The 20658-nt window shown below is 34.8% G+C and overlaps 1 protein-coding gene and 1 pseudogene across 5 annotated transcripts; one reads left to right on the plus strand and one right to left on the minus strand.

Annotated features, from left to right (window-relative positions):
* Nucleotides 1–1484: 1484 nt before the first annotated feature.
* Nucleotides 1485–13415, plus strand: LOC104101832 (E3 ubiquitin-protein ligase RGLG4). 5 transcript variants are annotated; one of them, XM_070201928.1, is made up of 15 exons: nucleotides 1485–2049; nucleotides 4152–4236; nucleotides 4767–4907; nucleotides 5026–5139; nucleotides 5232–5329; nucleotides 5479–5558; nucleotides 6377–6482; nucleotides 6569–6696; nucleotides 7265–7391; nucleotides 7592–7648; nucleotides 7925–9186; nucleotides 11215–11398; nucleotides 12070–12223; nucleotides 12295–12801; nucleotides 12917–13415. In XM_070201928.1, the coding sequence occupies exons 1-11, from the start codon at nucleotides 1699–1701 to the stop codon at nucleotides 8006–8008; spliced, it is 1371 nt and encodes a 456-aa protein (XP_070058029.1). In that variant the 5' UTR covers nucleotides 1485–1698; the 3' UTR covers nucleotides 8009–9186; nucleotides 11215–11398; nucleotides 12070–12223; nucleotides 12295–12801; nucleotides 12917–13415. The 5 variants fall into 5 exon arrangements, with proteins under 5 accessions (XP_070058029.1, XP_070058030.1, XP_070058028.1 ...); XM_070201929.1 differs by having other exon boundaries at nucleotides 12292–13415; XM_070201927.1 differs by having other exon boundaries at nucleotides 12295–13415.
* A 5488-nt stretch (nucleotides 13416–18903) lies between these two features.
* On the minus strand, nucleotides 18904–19621 carry LOC104101833 (organic cation/carnitine transporter 3-like; annotated as a pseudogene).
* Between the last annotated feature and the right edge of the window lie 1037 nt (nucleotides 19622–20658).

A 20658-nucleotide genomic window follows, 5' to 3' on the forward strand; every position in this document is an offset into this window, starting at 1 on the left:
ATTTGAAAATAAGAAAAAAGTGTAATAATAAAAAGTTTGAGGTTAATAATAAATTGGGGGGGGGGGGGAGGAAGGTGGGTTAAATGGCTATTTTTTAAACTCCCAACAGCTCTTTATTTCAAAAGCCAAACGGCTAGAAAAAATAGCCATTGAGCCTGTTTGGCCCGCCAAGGGACCGGTCTGGTCCCGGTCTCTTGGCAGGCCAAACGGGCCCGATTTTAACGGTTCCTAGATAAGAACCGACCCACGAGACTGGCACGAGCCCACCTCTAGTGATCCTAACGGTCCCAGCACACTTGGCCCACTTAGCATGCGGGCCCGGCCGGACCCATTTGCCACCCTTATTTTTAGTCCGCGCTAGAGAATTTTGTATAAAATATAATTTTGTATATAATATATAGTAATATATATATATATATATATATATATATATATATATATATATATATATATATATATATATATATACACACACATACATACATATATATTTTTTGGCTATTATTTTGAGAGCGACTATACAATGTCATTTTCCCTTCTAACTTAATTAGTATTTTTTTTGCAATTTTATCCATATTTAATAGATTTTTAAGACATACAATATTTGATCAAAGTTACAGGTTCAGTCGAACCCGTATTAAAAAGGCTTAGTTCCGCCCCTGCTATTATTATTCGAAAATTGAGCAATTTTTCAATCTATTTAACTCTTATCTAACATTATTCCTTACATTAGGAAAAGGCCTCATTTTCTTTTCCTTTGACCCTTAATGACACTTCAACCTTAGAGTAATATTAAATTATAATAAAATATTTAAGATAAGTTTAAATAGTTTTCCTTAAAGAATTTGAACAGCTCCGATGGAAGAGAATACGAAAGATATACATGAGTTTTATCAATGGTAGAGCGAGAATTACCACTAATGAGGATTAAAATATTAAAAAATAAATTCATGAAAAAGTCAATATAGTGTATATATATATATATATATATATATATATATATATATATATATATATATATACATATAACTAGCTGGACAATGTAATTTTAACGGACAAAATTAGGATCCGTTTTGGCCATAGATTTTGGTGGTTTGTTTTGAAAAAAAAAAATTGAAAATAATGTTTGTTCATATAATATAATCAGTTTTTGAAACAGAAAATTGAAAAACCTTTCAAGTTCCTAAAAAAATGGTTTATGGCACTTTAGGTGAAATGTTTTCTCACACTCACAAAACTTCAATTTATTTTTCAAATAAAATATATGGCTAAACACAATTTTAACTTTTAAAAATTATTTTTCAACATAATTTTAAAAACTTATTTTTCAAGCTTGAACCAAATCTATATGAAACCTAGCTAAATAATTTCGAAGAGTATAGGGACAAATTTGAACAATTTCCCTCCCTCTTTTTTTTTCCAATATAAATCCAATGGGACCTCTAGGAGGAGAGAGCATTTATTTCTCATGTCAAGCAGTAGTTTCGCGGAAAATGTCTGTGGGATGACAATATCTCAAAGCACTTAAAGCATTCGCTTTTGCTCTACCAATCCAATCCAATGGCTTTCAATTTGCGATATCCAAAGAATCATATTCCTTTCTTTCTTTCCTCTTCTCTTTTTTGTCAAGTCTTCGCGAGAAGACTTGCTCAATAATGTAGATTAAAAGGTCCGCAAAATTCCAAAACTTCAACGTCAATGGGTAATATTTTCAGTTTTCCATTTCGTAAGCAGAGTAGTAGTAGTAGTAGTAGTAGTAGTAGTAGTAGTAGTAGTAGGAATTCCGGTAATAACAACACTTCTACTTCTTTTTCTTCGATTTCTAAGAGCAGAAATCGGTTACTTTCTTCTTTCTCCCCCTTTGAATCCTCTGTAAATGATAATAATAATAGTTCTATTCCGGTGAAATGTTCTTCTTCTGATTCGGGTTCTAGCGATGGGAAGATGGAGTCCACTAACATCAAAAAGGAAACGGAACAAATGACTCAGAATAAGAAGAAGAAGAGCAAGTACTACTATATTCCTGATAATTTTTCATCCCTTGATCAGGTTTGTTCTTCCCTTTTCATTTGAGCAAATACCTTAAAACCCCTAAACTATGACGTTTTAGTCGGTTATCTACTTAAACTATCCGTTATTACCAAAACCCCTCTTAACTATATACACCTATATATTAAAAAACCCTCGTCCATTTTTTAGTGGTGAATGCGATACACAGACTAATCTGATATAACAATTTAATTAAGAACTTTAACTAATAATAAAAAACAATTAAATGGGTAAATGTTTGGGAGTTAACAAATCAAAGGAAGAGGATGAAGGGATAAACACATGGTCATTTGTAAAAAATAAAATCTCTTCTATCTCCTCCGATAATGGCTACACCATGTCTCAATCGTGATTTTTACCATTAAACTTCGATTAAACATTGAATTTTTCCCAATAACCTTCATTTTAACCGGAAATTATAGTTCAATACGAGATTTGGGATAAAAAAAATTAAGGTTTGGTTGAAAGAAGAAGACCTAAATGAAGAAGAAAGATAATTTTAAAAGAAACAAGAGAAAGAAATTTTTTTCATATGAAACCCATAAGAACCATAAGAATAAAGGAAGAAGAAAGATAAAAAAATGAAGAAGAAGGCTAGAATACAAAGAAAATAGAGGGAAAATACAAAAATTAAATTTGTTAAAGAGGGTAACAATAATTAACCATTAGAAATGGCCAATTGGAGCCATTTTTATGTATAATTTCATCTCACGCGCCTTTTGGCGAGTTATCTTACATATTTCATTAAAAAATCTATGAGTGTTTTTTTAATATATAGGAGATATAGCTAAAGGGGGTTTTGGGGACACCGGATAGTTTAAATATGTAACTGACAAAAACATGATAGTTTAAAGTGTTTTTAGGGTATTCACTCTTTTCATTTTTACTATGCAGTTAAGCCTCTTTATAACTACCTTGTTTGTTCAGGATATGTTTTGGCCGTTATAGCGAAGTGTTTTTGTAGTGAGCATATATCTTAACATAGCACGAAAAATTGGTGATAAAAGAAATTTGGACGTTAGAATGAAGTGTTGTAATAGAGGATAACTGTTATAGAGGACGTTCATAAGAGGAACCTGAGACTGTTACATACAGGGGTGGAGGTAGAAGCCCAAATACGGGTTCAGCCGAACCCAGTAACTTTTACTCGAACACAGTGTATTTGTGTAAAGAAATTTGTTAAATATGTATTCATATTACATTTAGAACCCAGTTATTATTGCTTGAAGTCTTTCTAAAATCCAGAACCCTTAAAGTTCAAATCCTAGCGCCGCCCCTGGTTTACATAAAGTTCAATTGCTTTGTAGAAGATAGTACTTATCTCCAGATAGAAATAAATTACAAACACCCATCTACTTGAGGAAAGAAAACAAGACTTTTAGGGATAGCTCTGTCCATCTTAAGAAAATTTATTTGCATACTAGAAAGAGGACATGACTGAGGGCTAAAGAGTACTTAGGAGGACAATTGTCGCATTATGGACGAACATTTGATCAAGCAGAAGGCCCAGTTTTGTTATACAAGAATGTAGATTTTCATTGATCCATGTGTTTAAAGTAGGTAAATTAAGCCTCTGGTTCTCAGTTTATCACTCGTCAAAGTGAAAAGTTATGTTTGAGGAATACATAAAATCACTTGTACAGGAGATATTCTGAATGCTCTACTATTTTTCTTCTTTTTGAATGTGTGTGTATGTGTCTCGGGATAGGGGTAAGATGAATTGATGACACAAAATGAATATCCCAAAGAGTCAAATCGCTACATTTTGATAAATGTTTTTCAAGAGGATGACATTGGAGTTCTGTCTATAGTGCGAAATTCAGAAAGTGTAAAAAGACCAAATAGGGGGAAGGACAATAACATTTCATCAAATTATCTATTATACAGGCAAACTCTTTACTGTGGCCTGTACAAGTATCCATTAAGCAATATTTTCTTGCTCGTTGTAAACCTAACGTTCATTTGTTATATGCACAAATTCGTAATAACATATTAGTAGATGTAGACGATCCATAGTCTTCCCTAAAATCTGAGTTTGCATGTCATTGAAATTTGAAGCTCTTTTTTTTTTACATACATCTGAATCACCACTTCACTTTCAGGTCACTATAGCACTGAGAGAATCGGGATTGGAGTCGTCAAATTTAATTATTGGGATAGATTTCACGAAAAGTAATGAATGGACTGGTAGGTGGAGCAGTTGAATTAGTTTGTCAGTTTTATCGATTTTCTGAGTATAAATCCTAAGGTCGACGCAGAATATGATGTTCTGACTATTGGCCTACAAATTGGGCGTAGAATTTGTTGGAGCATTTGATAAAATTAAAACATTTCTGAAAAACTACTATGAGAGCTACTTTGTTTCCTTTCACATATGGCCTCTCTATCACTTAAATATGTTTCTTTTAGTTTGATAGTGTTCTGTTTAATTAGTTTATTCTGCTTGACATGACATCGGTATAAGATAGTCTTTGATTTTTATTTTGACCATTAAAATTTAGCTTATCCTGATGCTTGTGGCAATGGAAATTAAACAGCTCGTGCCAACTGCCAAGCCTAATGCATTAGTATAAATACAATGATGTTTGACATTTTCAAGCTTTCATCGTATTTTTGCTGGTTCACTGGTTCAACTGTAAAGTTTTCAACTTTTTAGTGGTTAGACGTCTTTCAATTTTTTTACATTGAAGATAAAAATAGCTGTTTTCTTTCTGAAGGTAAAGTTTCTTTCAACAACAAGAGCTTGCATGCAATAGGTGATTCGCTCAATCCATATGAGAAAGCCATATCTATCATTGGAAAGACATTGTCTCCATTTGATGAAGACAATTTAATTCCTTGTTTCGGGTTTGGTGATGGTAGGTTCCATTCCACAGAATTGCTTCTCTATTGTTTCAGCATTCACTATCATCGTCTTTTTATCTTCTGTTGGATTTGTATATTTCCATTGAACTCATTTTTTATTTTGGGTTCTAGTGACTACGCATGATCAAGATGTGTTTAGCTTTCATAGCGATCACTCTCCTTGCCATGGCTTTGAAGAAGTCCTAGCTTGCTACAGGAAAATAGTTCCAAATCTGCAATTATCTGGTATTTTCTGTTTTAATTTGTAAATTTATGCTAATCACTAAGAAACCTCTTTTTCCATGGGATTATCCTGACTATGTGTTGATGTGTTCAAGGGCCGACATCTTATGGGCCAGTAGTAGATGCTGCAGTAGATATAGTGGAGAGAACGGGTGGACAATACCATGTCTTGGTTATCATCGCTGATGGCCAGGTTACTGAGCGCTTCTCTCTCTCCCCCCTCCCTCAATCAAACAAAACTCACCCGCATGTAAACACACACACATATATATATAGAATCTTGTTCAATGATAGTCTTTTACTTTTCCCTTTAAATTGCTGACACTTTGTCTTGTCCTGTAGGTTACAAGGAGTGTCAATACCAATGATTCAGAACTCAGCCCACAAGAAGAGAAGACAATTAGTTCTATTGTCACCGCGAGGTATAATGACATAGGTGTATTTTTCTCTTGTGATCGAACCCTATGTCTTACTACATTTCGTTTACAAACCACTCAATGTAGATCAGTCAGGTTGCCTTGTCTGTCCAAACCTTCAGCTTTATAGAATATAAGGTCACCATGTAACAGCATATTGTGAAGTAGTAACAACAAGCCATGAGGTGCAAGAAAATACTTGTTTGTATGTTCTAGAGCAACGTAATATATTTGATCTAGGCAAAGAGGCAATCCTATATGCATTGGTGGCAAATGTATAGTCGACATTATCCATTTTTTTCTTTCTGATGACTCGCTTTCTAACTTCAGCTTGTTGCTAGTTTCATTCATCTGTATCTTACCTCTGGCACTCCATTTCACTCAACTGGCCATGGCTGTTTATTGGTCATAGAGGTTAATGCAACTTGAAGATGTGCAGAAACAGGTTCTTTGTAGAGTAGAAAAGGTCACTTCCCTTAATTTATGAGCATTTGCCTTTGAGGATTTTCATTAATCGTGAATTTTCTTTCAATTTGAGAATTGGTTGTGGCGATTTTGGTTATATACGATTACTCGTGATCAGGTTTCTTCTTGTTTTAATTGGCTTCTAAACTAATAGCTAAGCAGATAAGGGCAGTGCATATGCTAAATGCTCTGCCCTCCTCGAGTACTTTGTTCTACTCTTTCTCTTCATGAGTGACCTCAACATACATTATAGCAGCAAAATCAAAATTCTGATAGATGAGTTAGTATTGAGTAAAATATATTCTCGCTCTTATTTGAAGAATTTTATACATAGAAAGTTGACAAGCATTTGTTCTCAGCATGTATCCTCTCTCTATTGTTCTCGTTGGAGTTGGTGATGGACCTTGGGAAGACATGCAAAAATTTGATGACCGGATTCCTGCGCGTGAATTTGATAATTTTCAGGTATAATTCTATTAGACTTTTTAAGTTACAGATGGAATCTGTGATAGAACCATACATTAGTTTTTACAATCCTTTTCCTTGTGCAGTTTGTGAATTTTACCGGTATCATGACAAAACATACAACTGATTCTGCAAAGGAATCTGCATTTGCTCTTGCTGCACTTATGGAGATCCCTATCCAATATAAAGCAGCTCGAGAACTTGGTCTGCTAGGGTATGAATTAGCCTTTCCTTTTCTTAGTCTATGTCCTAAAAATGTGATCTTAAACCACAGAACTCCACCTCATAACTAAAAAAAAGGCTGCCCGGTGAACTAAGCTTCCGTTACGCGCGCGGGGTCCCGGGAAGGGCCGGATCCAGAGGCAGACCTATTCTATACCAGAGTGGTCACCGGCACCCGTAAAGTTTGGCAAAAATTCCATATATACATGTATATGTCTTCAGAAAATAGTGATATATTAGTAGTGGACATCTTAAATACAAAGTAAATTTTGGTTGAATCCAAAGGTGTACTCCAGACCTTCAAATTCTAGGTCCGCCTCTGGCCGGACCACAAGGGTCTATCGTAAGCAGCCTTACCCTGTATTTCTACAAGAGGCTGTTTTCACGACTCGAACACGTGCCAACAACTTTACCAGTTACGCCACCTCATAACTAAGTAAAATGAAAGTGTATGCTAGTCTCTTTTCATAATTGTTTGACTACAATTAAGATGATAAGAGAAATTAACATGAGATTTGCATTGGTTGTACTTATTACTTCTCTTGAAATTTTGTGTATAGGAAAAGAACATCTAAGGCGAAGAAAGTAGTTCCAAGACCACCACCAGTTCCTTACAAACGCGCCATGGCAGTCCCAACTCAAGATCAAAGCAGTCTTTCAGGATCCGCGCAAAATGAACATAGCCAAGTAAGGCTTTTAGTATTGATTGCTTTAAAAATTATGTGAAACACAGATTCATTTTCTATATTGCTTTTGGTCCTTCCCTTTTTGAATATGACATTTTCTTAGGTGAGGCAATTGAGTGATAGATAACCATAGCTTTCATATACATTAACTTTGGTCTTTGGGAATAACTGATTTCCTGCTTTGTTTTGTTCAAAATGAAGGTTTGCCCAGTTTGTCTAACTGGTTCTAAGGACCTGGCTTTTGGTTGTGGACACATGGTGAGTTTTGTTTTCCACTCTTAGGGTCGTTTGGTTCAAGAGATTAGGTCTCGCGTTTGATGGGAGGTACCAGCTAAAACCGGTGTTATTTTATATCAAAATCTTGGCATAAATTATCCTATATAGAAGATGGGATAACTTATCCAGGTTATGATCCCGGTTTTAGTATATCCTGATTTTGAACCAAACGATCATTTTTCTAATAAGAATTTCTTTTTCCTCACTTTCTCTCCTTGCATTTATATGGTTTTAATGATTATAATCAATTGACTGCAGACTTGCAGAGAATGTGGTCCAAGATTGTCAGATTGTCCCATTTGTCGTCGACGGATTACTAGTCGCATCCGATTATACACTTGATAGCAACTTCAATGACAGGTGTATGTAAACATGGAAAAAACTTACCAACATCCGATGTTTACACCAAACTATATCAATTTACTATGGTTGAATAATTTAATAAGGTGAAAATATGCATATATTGATGATGATTTAGAGAGAAAAGTTTATGTAAACCGACATGGCATACATCTATTGGTTTGGTATAAACATCGTGGATAAGTCTTTACCAGTACCATGTAAATATGTGTGTATTTTCTTGTATGTAATCTTGTGTTTGACTTAAAAAGATGTTACTTTTGTATATTTTGTAATATGAAATTGCATTAGTTAGCTTAGTATTCTTATTGGTAAGAAGTTAAATTAGTATTTTTATTTTACTTTTGACGATATTAATTGTTGTAACTCACTTGATAAAAATACAAAGCTAGAAAATGAAAAGACATGTATGATTAACTTCCATTATCATTCATTTAAAAGGATAATATTGACACTTTATATGTAATTGACTTACATGTCAAAAGTCTTCTTAATTTCATTCCGTATCCAATCAAACATCTTAACATAAAATGCTATCCTTTCTGGTCCATTTTAAGTAATTTTTTGGTTTTTTTCACACATTAAGGAATTCACCTTTTAGCATTAATTAAAGGATAATGCATAAAATCCTCCCCACCCTATGATCATATTACCAACTATATCTTTTTTTTTTTTGGGGGACCTATTACTACCCTGAACTTATTTTTACAAGAATTTATTTAACATTATATGCTCAATTAAACCCGACCCCCATTTATAATACTATCGGTGTATACACGCGCTAATGGATCCCACCCAATTCCCTTTTATTTTATCAGATCCCTTTTATTTTAAACTAAATTAAACCCATTCATTAATTAACCCGACCCTCATTCATTCTTTATTTTCATACTCTCCCAAAAATACGGCCCAAACCAAATTCTCAATCTCCCCTCTTCGATTCCTTCCATAAAATCAGTCCAATCATAATTTTCTCTTTATTCTATTGCAAAATCGGCTATAATATAATGCAAAGAAGTATGTAATCTCTGTTTCTATGGTTTATCGTCTTCAATTTCAGTAGGGCATTACAATCTAGGGTTTAATTTGATACTGTGGTGTTACAATCAAGGTCAGCGCAGAACCAATTGCTATTTGTTCGTCACAATCCAAGACTAAAGGTTAGTTCTTTACCATCTTTAATTGATATTTTTGGTAGTTTAGGGTTTTGTAAAAAATCGATCACTATACAAAATTATGAGATTCTGATTTTGAAACTGAGGGGTTTGCATGTCGATTTTAATACTAAAGTTTTGATTTTGCGTGTTTACACCGATGTGTTCTTGGTTGTAAGTAAATAAATAGTTTTTTAGTGCGGCCCCATTTTCGGCACAATAATTTTATTGTTGGGGATTTGTCTGAATTTATTGTTATTATTTATTTGCATTCATGTATGAGTGTGTTTATATTTGTGATTTTGAGATTGTTTCATAGTGGGGTCTTAGAGATTGAAAGTGGGGAACCAAGATATGTGGGTGGGGTAATGACTGAATATGTGAATGTTGATGTGGATACTATATCTTATTTTGAGTTGATGGACTATATTAAAGAATTGGGATATAGCAGCAGTTGCACATTTAGTGTTAGGCCACCTAATTGTGGCATTATAGAAAATATAAAAATGTGAGGGAGATTTCAAGAATTGCACAGTTCTTGCAAAATAGAGCTATTTTGGAAGTATATGTCCAACACATGGGTGTAGAGGAATCTGGTTTAGCTTTTAATAAAGGGGATGGGGCCATTAAAGCAAGTTCTAGTCAAAATATTGGGGTTGGTGAGGAGTCTTTAAATGGTGCAGTAGCAACTTCATCTACACCTACTGATCCAGCAGCTCCTCAAGCTGATCCAGATCCAGATTCATCCTCAACTGAGGAGGAATCTGATAATTCAACTGAAAATAGTTTAAGTTATGAAGAGAGTGATTTTTTTGGTGATGGTGTAGAGGATTATGAGAGTGATATGCATGAAGAGTTCATAGAGTTTAGGGCTGAGAGAAAGTCTTTCTAGAGAAGAAAAAGAAAGGAAAGAGCTACTGCTGACATGATAATGTTCCATGTGGTGTAGCTGGACCAGATTTGGGGTTTGATGAAACTGAAAAGGTAAAAAAGGTAGGATAGGGGGTGATGAACCATATTACCCAATTTCTGATGCTTGTAGCTTTGAAATAGATGAAGATGAATGTTGGGGTGAAGATGGGGAAGAAGTTAGGGTAAATCTACCAAGAGGAAGATCTTCTTCTACCAAGAAAGTGGTTTATGATCCCACAACTAAAAAAGTTGAGTGGCAGCTGGGTATGATTTTTGTAGATGTGGATGAATTTAGAGATGCAGTAACCAAGTATGTTGTTCAAAGGAGGGTTCAGGTGGAAAAGTATGTGAATGAGCCAACAAGAGTCAGGGTGAAGTGCAATGATAGTTGTTCATGGCTGTTGTATGCAAGCCTTGACACTTCAAGTAATAATTTTATGCTTAGGACTTATAATCCAATAATAGGGCCACCAGAAATTACCCGTGTAATTTTAAATACCTGACTAAAGTGTTTAAAGATAAAATAGTTAAACAACCAAACATAAGAGTGTTCAAGTTATAAGAGTTAATTAGGAAGAAATTTAAAGTGCATGTTGGTAAGACCACAACTAGGAGAGCAAAAGCCAAAGTATTGATAGAAATTATGGGTGACCATATTCTTGAGTTTGGAAGAATTCTTGATTACAAGGATGAATTGTTAAGGACCAACCCTGAGAGTACATGTGTGGTGAAACTTGGTAAAGTTGATGAATATGGTAAGGCAACATTCAAAGTTTCTACATCTTTTTTGGTGCATTGAAGAATACATTCATGGGGTACAGGAAATGCATATGTTTAGATGGTTGTTTCTTGAAGGGAGTTAGTAGAGGGAAATTATTAGTTGCTATAGCTAAGGATGCCAACAACCAAATGCTTCCACTTGTTTGGGCAGTAGTGAAATATGAGAACAAAAATACCTCGACATGGTTTGTGTCTTTGCTTAAATATGATTTGGGATTAGGAGATGGCAGGGGTTTCACCTTGATTACAGACATGAAAAAAAAAAGGTATATCATTCCAGACTTTTTGATATTCTTTTTTATGTTTTCATGTTTGATTACTAACCAATTTCCTTTTCTGTAGGGACTTCTAGCAGTAATTCAAGATATTATACCAGCTTGTGAGCACAGGATGTGTGCCAGACACATCCTTGCAAATTGGTCAAAGAATTGGAGAGGGATTCAGAGGAGGATACTGTTCTGGAAGTGTGCTAGAAGTACATATGAGGCTGAATTTAAGAAAAACCTAAAAGCACTCAGTATGCTTGGTAAGAACATAGTTGATGATCTTTTGTACTATAACAAAGAAACTTGGTGTAAGGTGTATTTTAATGTGAAAGTCAAGTGTGATGCAGTAGATAATAATATGGCTGAAAGTTTTAATGCATGGATCCTAGTTGCAAGGCACAAGACCATTATTATCATGCTTGAATAAATAAGAGTCAAGATGATGACTAGAATAGCTAAGTTAAGGGAATTTGCAAATACTTAGTCCTGCAACATTTCTCCAATAGCATTAAAGGTCTTAGAGAAAAATATTAAAAAGTCAGTGAGGCGTACAATTTTTTTAATGGAGATACAGGATATCAGGTTAGGAAGGGAACAAATCAACATACTATTTGCCTAAGAAATAATACTTATAGTTGTAGAGCTTGGATGTTGAATGGGATACCATGTTCACATGACATAGCTGCAATATACTATAAAGGGTATGAACCAACTGACTATGTTGATAACTGCTACATGAAAGAGACATATTTGATAACATATTCTAACTTCAACCACTCAATAGTATGGAAATATGGCCTGCATCTACTGACCCTCCTATTGCACCACCAGTGATGAAAAGTATGCCTGGCAGGCCCAAAAGGTTTAGGAGAAAAGAGGTAACTGAAACCAAAAAATCTGAAAAGTTGCCTAAAATTGAACTTGTCATTAGGTGTAGCATCTACAAGGGTGTTAGTCACAACAAGAGGGGGCGTCATAAGAGTGCTACAGATCTATCAGGTTCAGGAACTGCTGCTGCACCATCAAATGTAGCTTCTACTGCTGTAGAAGCATCAGGTTCAGGAAAAATTAGAGCCAGCCCAAAGGTAATATAGTATAACTATATCCTGTTTCTTTTATATTCAAATACTATATCTTATTGTTTATTGTTTAGTAGAAATCAAGAAATGTAGAAGCTGAACCTGCTGCAAAAAGAGGGAGAGGAAGACCTAGAAAATCAACATCTACTGCACCTAATGCCTCTACTCCTGCTGAACTTTCAAGTACTGTAACATCTGGTGCTGCTACATCAACTACACCTATTGTAGCAGCTAGTATAGGAAGGGGAAGAGGCAGGTCAAACAATACAACATCTGCTTCACTTAATGCAACATCTACTGCAGCCAGTAGAGGTAGGGGAAGATAAGGATCTAGGAATGTAACAGCTGCAACTAGTAGAGGTAGGGGAGAGGAGGATCTTGGAATGCAACTCCATCAGCACCTAATGCAACATCTGTTGCTCATCATTCACTAGTCAATTGGTTTGAATGTTCTGCACCTAGTACATCATCAGTACCTAATGCATCTACTATACCTAATGCCTCTACTTCTACATTAAATAGAGGAAGGGAAAAGGGTGTGGAAAATACAAAACAATTTAAAAGGCCAAAAGTGATGAGAATGGGTGTGTTTCAAGCTGAAAATGGCTTCAAAACTTTAAATTTAAGTGTATATTCTTTGTGATATTCAATATGTTTTGTATATTTGTGATAACATATTTAGTTATTCTTTCTCTGTAGCCTGGCATGCCAAGTAGTAGAATAGTATCCACGCCAAGTACCAAAATATAGTCCATTGGACCAACAATGATAACAAGATCAGCTGATGTAACTGGTGACATTGGTTTCAAACCAAGTAGTGGACTGAAATGGAAGGGAAAACCAGCAATCACAACAAGAAGGCTTCAACATATTAGAGGGCAATATAGAATTCAAACAAGGACTGGTGTTTCAAACAACCAAAGCCAGAATAGTAGTTCTGCACATCCCCAATAGATTTGGTTTTTTTTGTTAACTGCAATCTACAAGCAAATAATTATTTGATATTTTTGGTTGACTACAAGCAAACATTATTTATCCTAAGCCAGACATTTGGTTATTTTTGTTGACTGCAATCTGCAGTTTTTATTCTTTTAGAACGATAATGTATTAGTTTTCAAATGTTGCCTTAGTACATTTGATATTTTGTTGACTGATTTTGGTGGTATTTATGGAATGTTGTAGCTATATTTCTAGGAAATTCAGCGGTGTCTTTCCATTTACACAAAACCTCATTGTGACTTATATATAGTAGTTGAAAGAATCTTAGAATCGATCATGGCAAGTGAAAAATTCATACATAATTAAATTCCACATAGCATATACTAAAATAAAGTTACATACCACAATGACAACAAAACAAAGCTATTACAACCTTAATCGAACACTTCTAAATAATTGCTACAATATAAAACAACTGCTATTGCAACTTCATTTGATCACTCTACAAGTTACCAACTTGGATTAGGCTGTAATCAACACATAAAAATAAAGACAAATCACAATACACAAAATGAACTTCCTATTAAACCAAATCCAGACCCTTTTCTTTTTCTCCTTTGCCCCCTTCGCTTTTTCTGTAACGACCCGATTTGTCATTTTAAGAATTAACGCTCGTTCAATGATTTAAGGTCTCGAGTAGCTTAGCAATATATATTATGACCCGCGGGTGAGGTTGAATTTGATTTACTGAAAATTCAGAATTAAATTAAAAGAACAATCCTTATTTAGAAGCTTAAATGGAAAGAGTTGATCCGAGAGTTGACTTTTGAGCTAACGACTCCGGGATGGAATTTTGAATGATGTCAATAGCTCCGTATGGTGATTTTGGACTTAGGAGCGTGTCCGAAAAATTATTTGGAGGTCTATAAAGGAAATTTGGCCTAAAATGGCGAAAGATGAATTTTTGAGAAGTTTGACCGGGGGGTTGACTTTTTGATAACATGGTCAAAATCCGATTCTGAAAATTTGAATACCTTCATTATATTAGTTATGACTTGTGTGCAAAGTTTAAATTTATTACGGATTGATTTGATGTGTTTCGGCACAAGATATAGAATTTGAAAGTTCAAAGTTCATAAATTTTGATTTGAGGCGTGATTCATCATTTTGATATTGTTTTTATATGATTTGAGAATTCAAATAAGTTTGTATGATAATTTAGGACTTGTTGGTGTATTTGGTTGAGTTTTCGGGGGCCTCGGGTGTATTCCGGATTGTTAACAGACTAGAATCGGGCTTGGTGTTATAGCTGAAGCATCAGATTTTGCTGGTGTTGGTCCTCTTGCTGGTGTTGGTCCTCTCGCATTCGCGTAGGTCCTCTCGCGTTCACGTAGAGGAAGTTTGAGTGTTGCTGGAATTTGGCCTTCGTATTTGCGATGTAGGTTCCGCGTTCGCAAAGGTGTAGAAAGATGGGAATCGCGTTCGCGTGTTGGAGCTCGCGTTCGCGAAGAGGAAGAAGAGGCAGCTGGGACCCCGCGCATTTGGTCTTTGCGTTCGCGAAGGTGTTACGCGTTCGCAAAGTTAAGGGCCAGATAGGCATCGCATTCGCGACGAAGAAAAATGCCCGGGCAGAATTAAAAGTCCCAAAAACGGGGGTTTGAGTTCATAACACAAAACAATCAAATTAGGAGCTCGGTAGAAGGCGATTTTTGGAGAGATTCTTGCGTGGGTGTTTGAGGTAAGTGATTCTTATCCAGTTTTGAATAATTTCCATAATTATGCCTTTAAATCCATCATTTAATTCAGATTTTAATGGAGGAAAATCAAGATTTTTGTAAAATCTTCCAAAAACGAAAATTTAAGATTTAGAGGTCGAGTTGTTATTGAAATTTGATAAAATTAGTATGGTTGAACTCGTATCGGAATGAGTGTTCGGATTTCATGAAAATAATGTCAGGTTCCGAGGGGCGGGACCCGCTTTGACTTTTGTTGACTTTTTGGAATAAATTTTTAAGTCAACGTATTATTATCCGGAATTGTTTACGATGAATTTTAATGAAGTTATGCAATTAATTTGGATAGTTTTGAGCTGTCCGGAGGTCAATTCAAGCAAGAAGGCGATTTTAGAATATCGACATAATTTCAAAAAGGTAAGTGCCTTTCTTAACCTCGAGTGGGGGAATTACCCCTTAGGCATCGAGTCTTATGTGCCATTTGTGAAATATGAAAAGTCGTGTACGCGAGGTGACGAGTACGTACTCGGGCTTATATGTGCAAAATTCATTGAGTTAAAGTCTTGGACAAATTGTGTAGTAATTTGGATAATTTTTAGTGTTTGTTAAATCATCTATTTGCCATGCCTAAATCCTTTTTGTTGAATTTGTGTTTATATGACAATTGGTGTGATTGTTACTTGAAAAATTATATAATTTCGTGAGTATTGTTGGTTTGATATTTCTTGAAATTTAATTCCAAAATGAATTTTCCCTATGCAAATAATTAATTAAGCAATTTTAAAAAGAAGTGTTAATATAATTATCTAAATTTGGGTTAATGAAGGCTTTGCTTTATGCTGAGTAATTTTTATCTCTGTTGATTATTTTGGGGTGTTATACACATTGTGTGGAGCCTTCGACTATTTGTTATAAAATTAATTGACTTGATTGTATCTTTGGAATTTTGGTTGTGGCCATTGGGCAAATTGTGTTATGAATTGATTTTGTATGTTGCCGTAATAATTTTCCGTGTAAATTATTGTGTTGTGTTAGTTATTATTTTGAGGAGATAAGGGTGGTATTTCACTATTGATATTATGTGGGTATAAGGGTGGCATTTCACTGTTATTATATTTGTTGAAATATTATCCAGGCGGAGCGATAATGGTGGCTATAGGAGTGATAAGGGTGGCAATAGGAGTGATAAGGGTGGCTATTGATATTGTCAGGGCGTAGGGATAAGGGTGGCTTTTATAGGAGTGATAAGGGCAGCTATAAGAGAGATAAGGGTGGCTATTGTCAGGGACGATATGTGATGATGTGGAGTTGTGGTGTTAGTGATTTTCATGTGATATTGTAATTTTGTTATGTTTATTTTTATACCTTGTGCAATTTGTCTTGTTGTTGGTAAGTTGATAACAATCTGATTTATGTTGAAATTGAGAATCTGTGGCTATTTCTAGGAGGATTATAAAATAAAGTGTGGGCACGAAGTGCCGTGAGTAAATAATGAGGATATTGGCACGTGAATTATCCGTGCAGTTGTGATATGAAATGTGGGTACGAGGTGCTGTAAGTAAATGATAATGATATTTGGCACGTGAATTGTCCGTGTAGTTGTGATATGAAATGAGGGTACGAGGTGCCGGAAAAATATGATAATTTAATTATGGGCACGGAGTGCCATGGAAATATATAAAAATGAGCTGAGACCCGTATTTTTAAGATTATGAAACGAGGTGTCACACGGCGACTTCTTAATTGAAAGAATTATATTCAAAATATTTATTTGGAAGGATTTTTGCTTAGAAAGTATTATATGAAAGAATTGTATTTGAAAGATATTATTTGAGGAAATTATATTTGAACGGATTTATTGAAAGAATTATAATTGGAAGATAATTATTTGAGAAAATTATATTTGAAAAAGAGTTATTTGGAAGAATTATATGTGAAAGACATTTATTTGAAGGAATTGATTTAATTGGGTGTAATTGTATTTATTAATTGTTGAGCATATTTATGGTGTTCTTGTTGTCTTACTGTGCACATCACTAGTTGTTTTATCTTGCCCTTATTGTTATCTGTTTTTTATTATTTTGTATATTATATTGCACAAGCTATTAGACTAGTGAGTGTCTTGACTGTACCTCATCTCTACTCCACTGAGGTTAGTCTTGATACTTACTGGGTACCGACCATGGTGTACTCATACTACACTTCTGCATATTTTTTGTGTAGAGTCAGGTATTGGAGATATCAGACTTGAGCAGAGTTAAAGTGGGATTGTAAGGATTCAAGGTAGAGCTGCTTGTTCGTCGCAGTTCCTTGGAGTCTTTTTCATTTCATTGTACTGTTAATTTTTAATCAAACAATATTGTATATTCGGTCCTCGTGATCATTCCATGTATTCAATTAGAGTTCGTGACTCAGTACTACCAGTCTTGGAAGGTTGTATATTCATATTTGTTCCGCTGTTAGTTTTGATTGCTTATTTAATTCAAAGAAATGGCTTCAAAATGTAATTGAAATGGGCTTACCTAGTCTTAGAGACTAGGTACCATCACGACGTCTGTGGTGGAATTTTGGGTCGTAACATTTTCATTGTTAGCTACAGCCAAATTAATGTTGACATTTTTCAGACTTTCAAGCTCAACCAACTGCATCTTGAGGATGTCATAATGCACCAAATCTTCTTCCATCTCTTTAATTTTGTCTAACAATCTTGGAAGAATAAACTTCGATCTTTCGTGAACTTCATTGAAAATATTTGCAACTGTTGGCATGAAAATTTCATAAATTGGAATCAATTTAATGACAATACACAAAGTTAATCAACCACAATAGATGGGTTAGAAATGAACACATATACCATAGTAGGGAAAAGACCAAAATCTTCACGCTTCGACCAAGAAGTTTGGATTTGCAACAAAATTCCATGTTTGCATCGCACTTCAACATTAAGCATTGGGTCTTCATCGTCCACACAAAGTCTATTCAAGTTGGTATTTGCCATTTCATAATCCTAATTCCTAAAATATAAAAACTGGGGAAGAAATTTCAAACCCTAAAATAAAGGTTATGAAATCGAATTGACTAAAGATTAGTAATTTATAATCTATAGATTGAAACTCACCTCTTTAATTTCAGCTGCACCAGAGAAATTTCTTCAACAATGGCAGATAGTCCCTTTAAATTTAAAAAGAGTGATAAGATAATGGGTTCAAATAAAATAGCTGAGTTTAACTTTTGTGACCTTTTTTATGGCTTATTTGGCATAACACATGGCAATTGTATAGCAGACAGGCCTTTTAAATTTAGTCCTCACGCAATTGGAAGAGGTGTAATCATGGTCGGATATAATTGAGCATATAATGTTAAATAAATTCTGGTAAAAATAAGTTCGGGGGAGAGGGGGGTAATAGGACCCCCGAAAAGAAAAGGTATGTAGTTGGTAATATGGTCATAGGTTGGGGAGAATTTTATGCATTATTTCATTAATTAACAATAAAATTAACCATATTAACCTTAATTTGCTCATTGAAAATATAACAAACTAATCTTAGGCTCTTTACTCCAAGGGCAACTTTGGAAAGAAGAAGTTAATTCCTTCTTGATATCTGAAAAAATCAAATATTGTAGACCACAAAAAAGGCAAAAATCACTTAAAATGCACCGGAGGGAGTACAAAAGGATTAATAATTTGTCATGAATATAGAAATAAAAGTGTCTTGCTTGATATCTTTACATTACAATTGTAGTCCACCTTCCAAAACCAGCAAAACTCTATAAATAGAAAAAACAATAGTGTCATTTTCTGAGATGGTATAATCTTTTATTGACAACTATCTACTATAATAACTTTTTTCCATTTTCCACCTGGTGTCGGTACTCGCATTGGGGCCTGATCAACTTCGGATTCGCATCAAAAAGTTCCACATTGGGGGGTAAACTTCTCCGTAACAAAGGCGACTCCATACCTATGGTTCGAACCCGAAACCTCTAGTTAAGAATGAAAAAGTACCGCTACAATAATCATTAGCAAACAAGTACTCTTTCCTTGTATTCATCTTCATCCATAGTATCACTCAATGTTCTGCCTTCAGTTTCTGGTAAACACAGCACAAACAAACCACAAATTCCAATACTAATTCCAAATACCCCATAAGAAAACCATCTATTTTTTTCTCCCAAAAGCAACCAAAATTGTACTAAATGCACCACCAAAAACCAAAGCTTGTCTCACCATTGCCACTGCTGAATTCCTCACACAAGTTGGAAATAATTCCACAGTGTAAATCAATAGTATATTAAAAGATGTACATGCACTAAAAAAAGAAACCAATTCAAACCCCATTTGTAATTCTTTTAAAGAATCATCTTTAACTATTGCACAACCTATGCTGCAAATTCCACTTAATATAGCAAATCCCAAAAGTGATTTTTTTCTTGTTAGTTTGCCGATAAGAAAGAAATGTGACACTAAAATATAGATTAAAAGGTAAATTTCCAACTCCTAGTGGCATCCCATAGTAAACCAATCCAACACCAAAACCAATAAGCATAACTGATATTAGTCTCTTGAAAGCCCAATTCTTTTCTACCAACATCTTGATAGCTGAGTAGAGACTGATTGTTGACTCTGAGTTGTGCATTAGAAGTTCCAAAGATATTTACATAAATCAGACATGCTTTATGAATAAAATAACATGCAAATAAAAAAATGTTGAATAAATCAGACATTTGGACTTGCTTACTCCGTGTACACATAGAGGTACTTTTACGCTTTAGCAACTCATTTTAGATTTTTTTAATTTTAAAGGCAGCTCGGTTTACAAGGTATCCCGTGTTCACGCAAGATTCAGGAAATGGCCGCACCCCAAGGGGTGTGATGTAGACAGCCTACCCTAATGCAAGCATTAGTGGCTGCTTTCACTGCTCGAACTCGTGATCTATAGAGTTACATGAAGACAACTTTACCATTGCTCCAAATCCCCCCTTCTCATTTTAGATTGGTGTAGTCTTATAAAATTGCTTATCATAGAAACCTACCAAAGCTTTTTTTAAGGCGAAATACGTAGATGGACACTCAAAATTGGCATCATAGTTTTTTTTAGACAACTTAACTATACTAGTGACCAAATAGACACCTTTTCTCGGCAGAAGTGTGTCTCATGAGAAAAACATAAGAAACTAATGGACATTAAGTGCAACATATATAGGTTGTCTTTACTTTAAGATATAATTTTCAAAAAAACAAAAACAAAAATAATGTAACCTCATTTCTTTTCATTAAAGAAGAAAATAATACGAAAATTAAATTGAAAAGGGAAATCCGATGCATAAGGCATCCCGCGTTCATGCAAGGTCTTGGGAAGGGCTGCAACTCAAGGGGTATGAGGTGGACACCCTACCCTAATGCAAACATTAGTGGCTACTTCCACGGCTCGAACCCGTGACCTATAGATCACACGAAAATAACTTTACCGTTGCTCCAAAGCTCCCCTTCAACTTACTTTGAATTAATGTAGACCACATTAATGAGAAGTAATTAACTTACATTGTGTTCTTGATCTTCAAAATCAATGAAGGAGCCAAAGAAGCTTAAAGTTCTTGTTGTAATGCTTTTCAAAGTTAGGACAAATTCTTCTTTGTTTCCTCGTACGTAAAGCCATCTTGCTGATTCACGAACAAAGAAATGAACCAATATTGAGTACAAGATTGTAGGAAGACAAGTCCAAAGGTATAAAACTCTCCAAGTAGAATCTCTATTCACAAAAGCTATAA

This window comes from Nicotiana tomentosiformis, chromosome 5, assembly GCF_000390325.3.
Source record: "Nicotiana tomentosiformis chromosome 5, ASM39032v3, whole genome shotgun sequence".
Classification (NCBI taxonomy): Eukaryota; Viridiplantae; Streptophyta; class Magnoliopsida; order Solanales; family Solanaceae; genus Nicotiana; species Nicotiana tomentosiformis.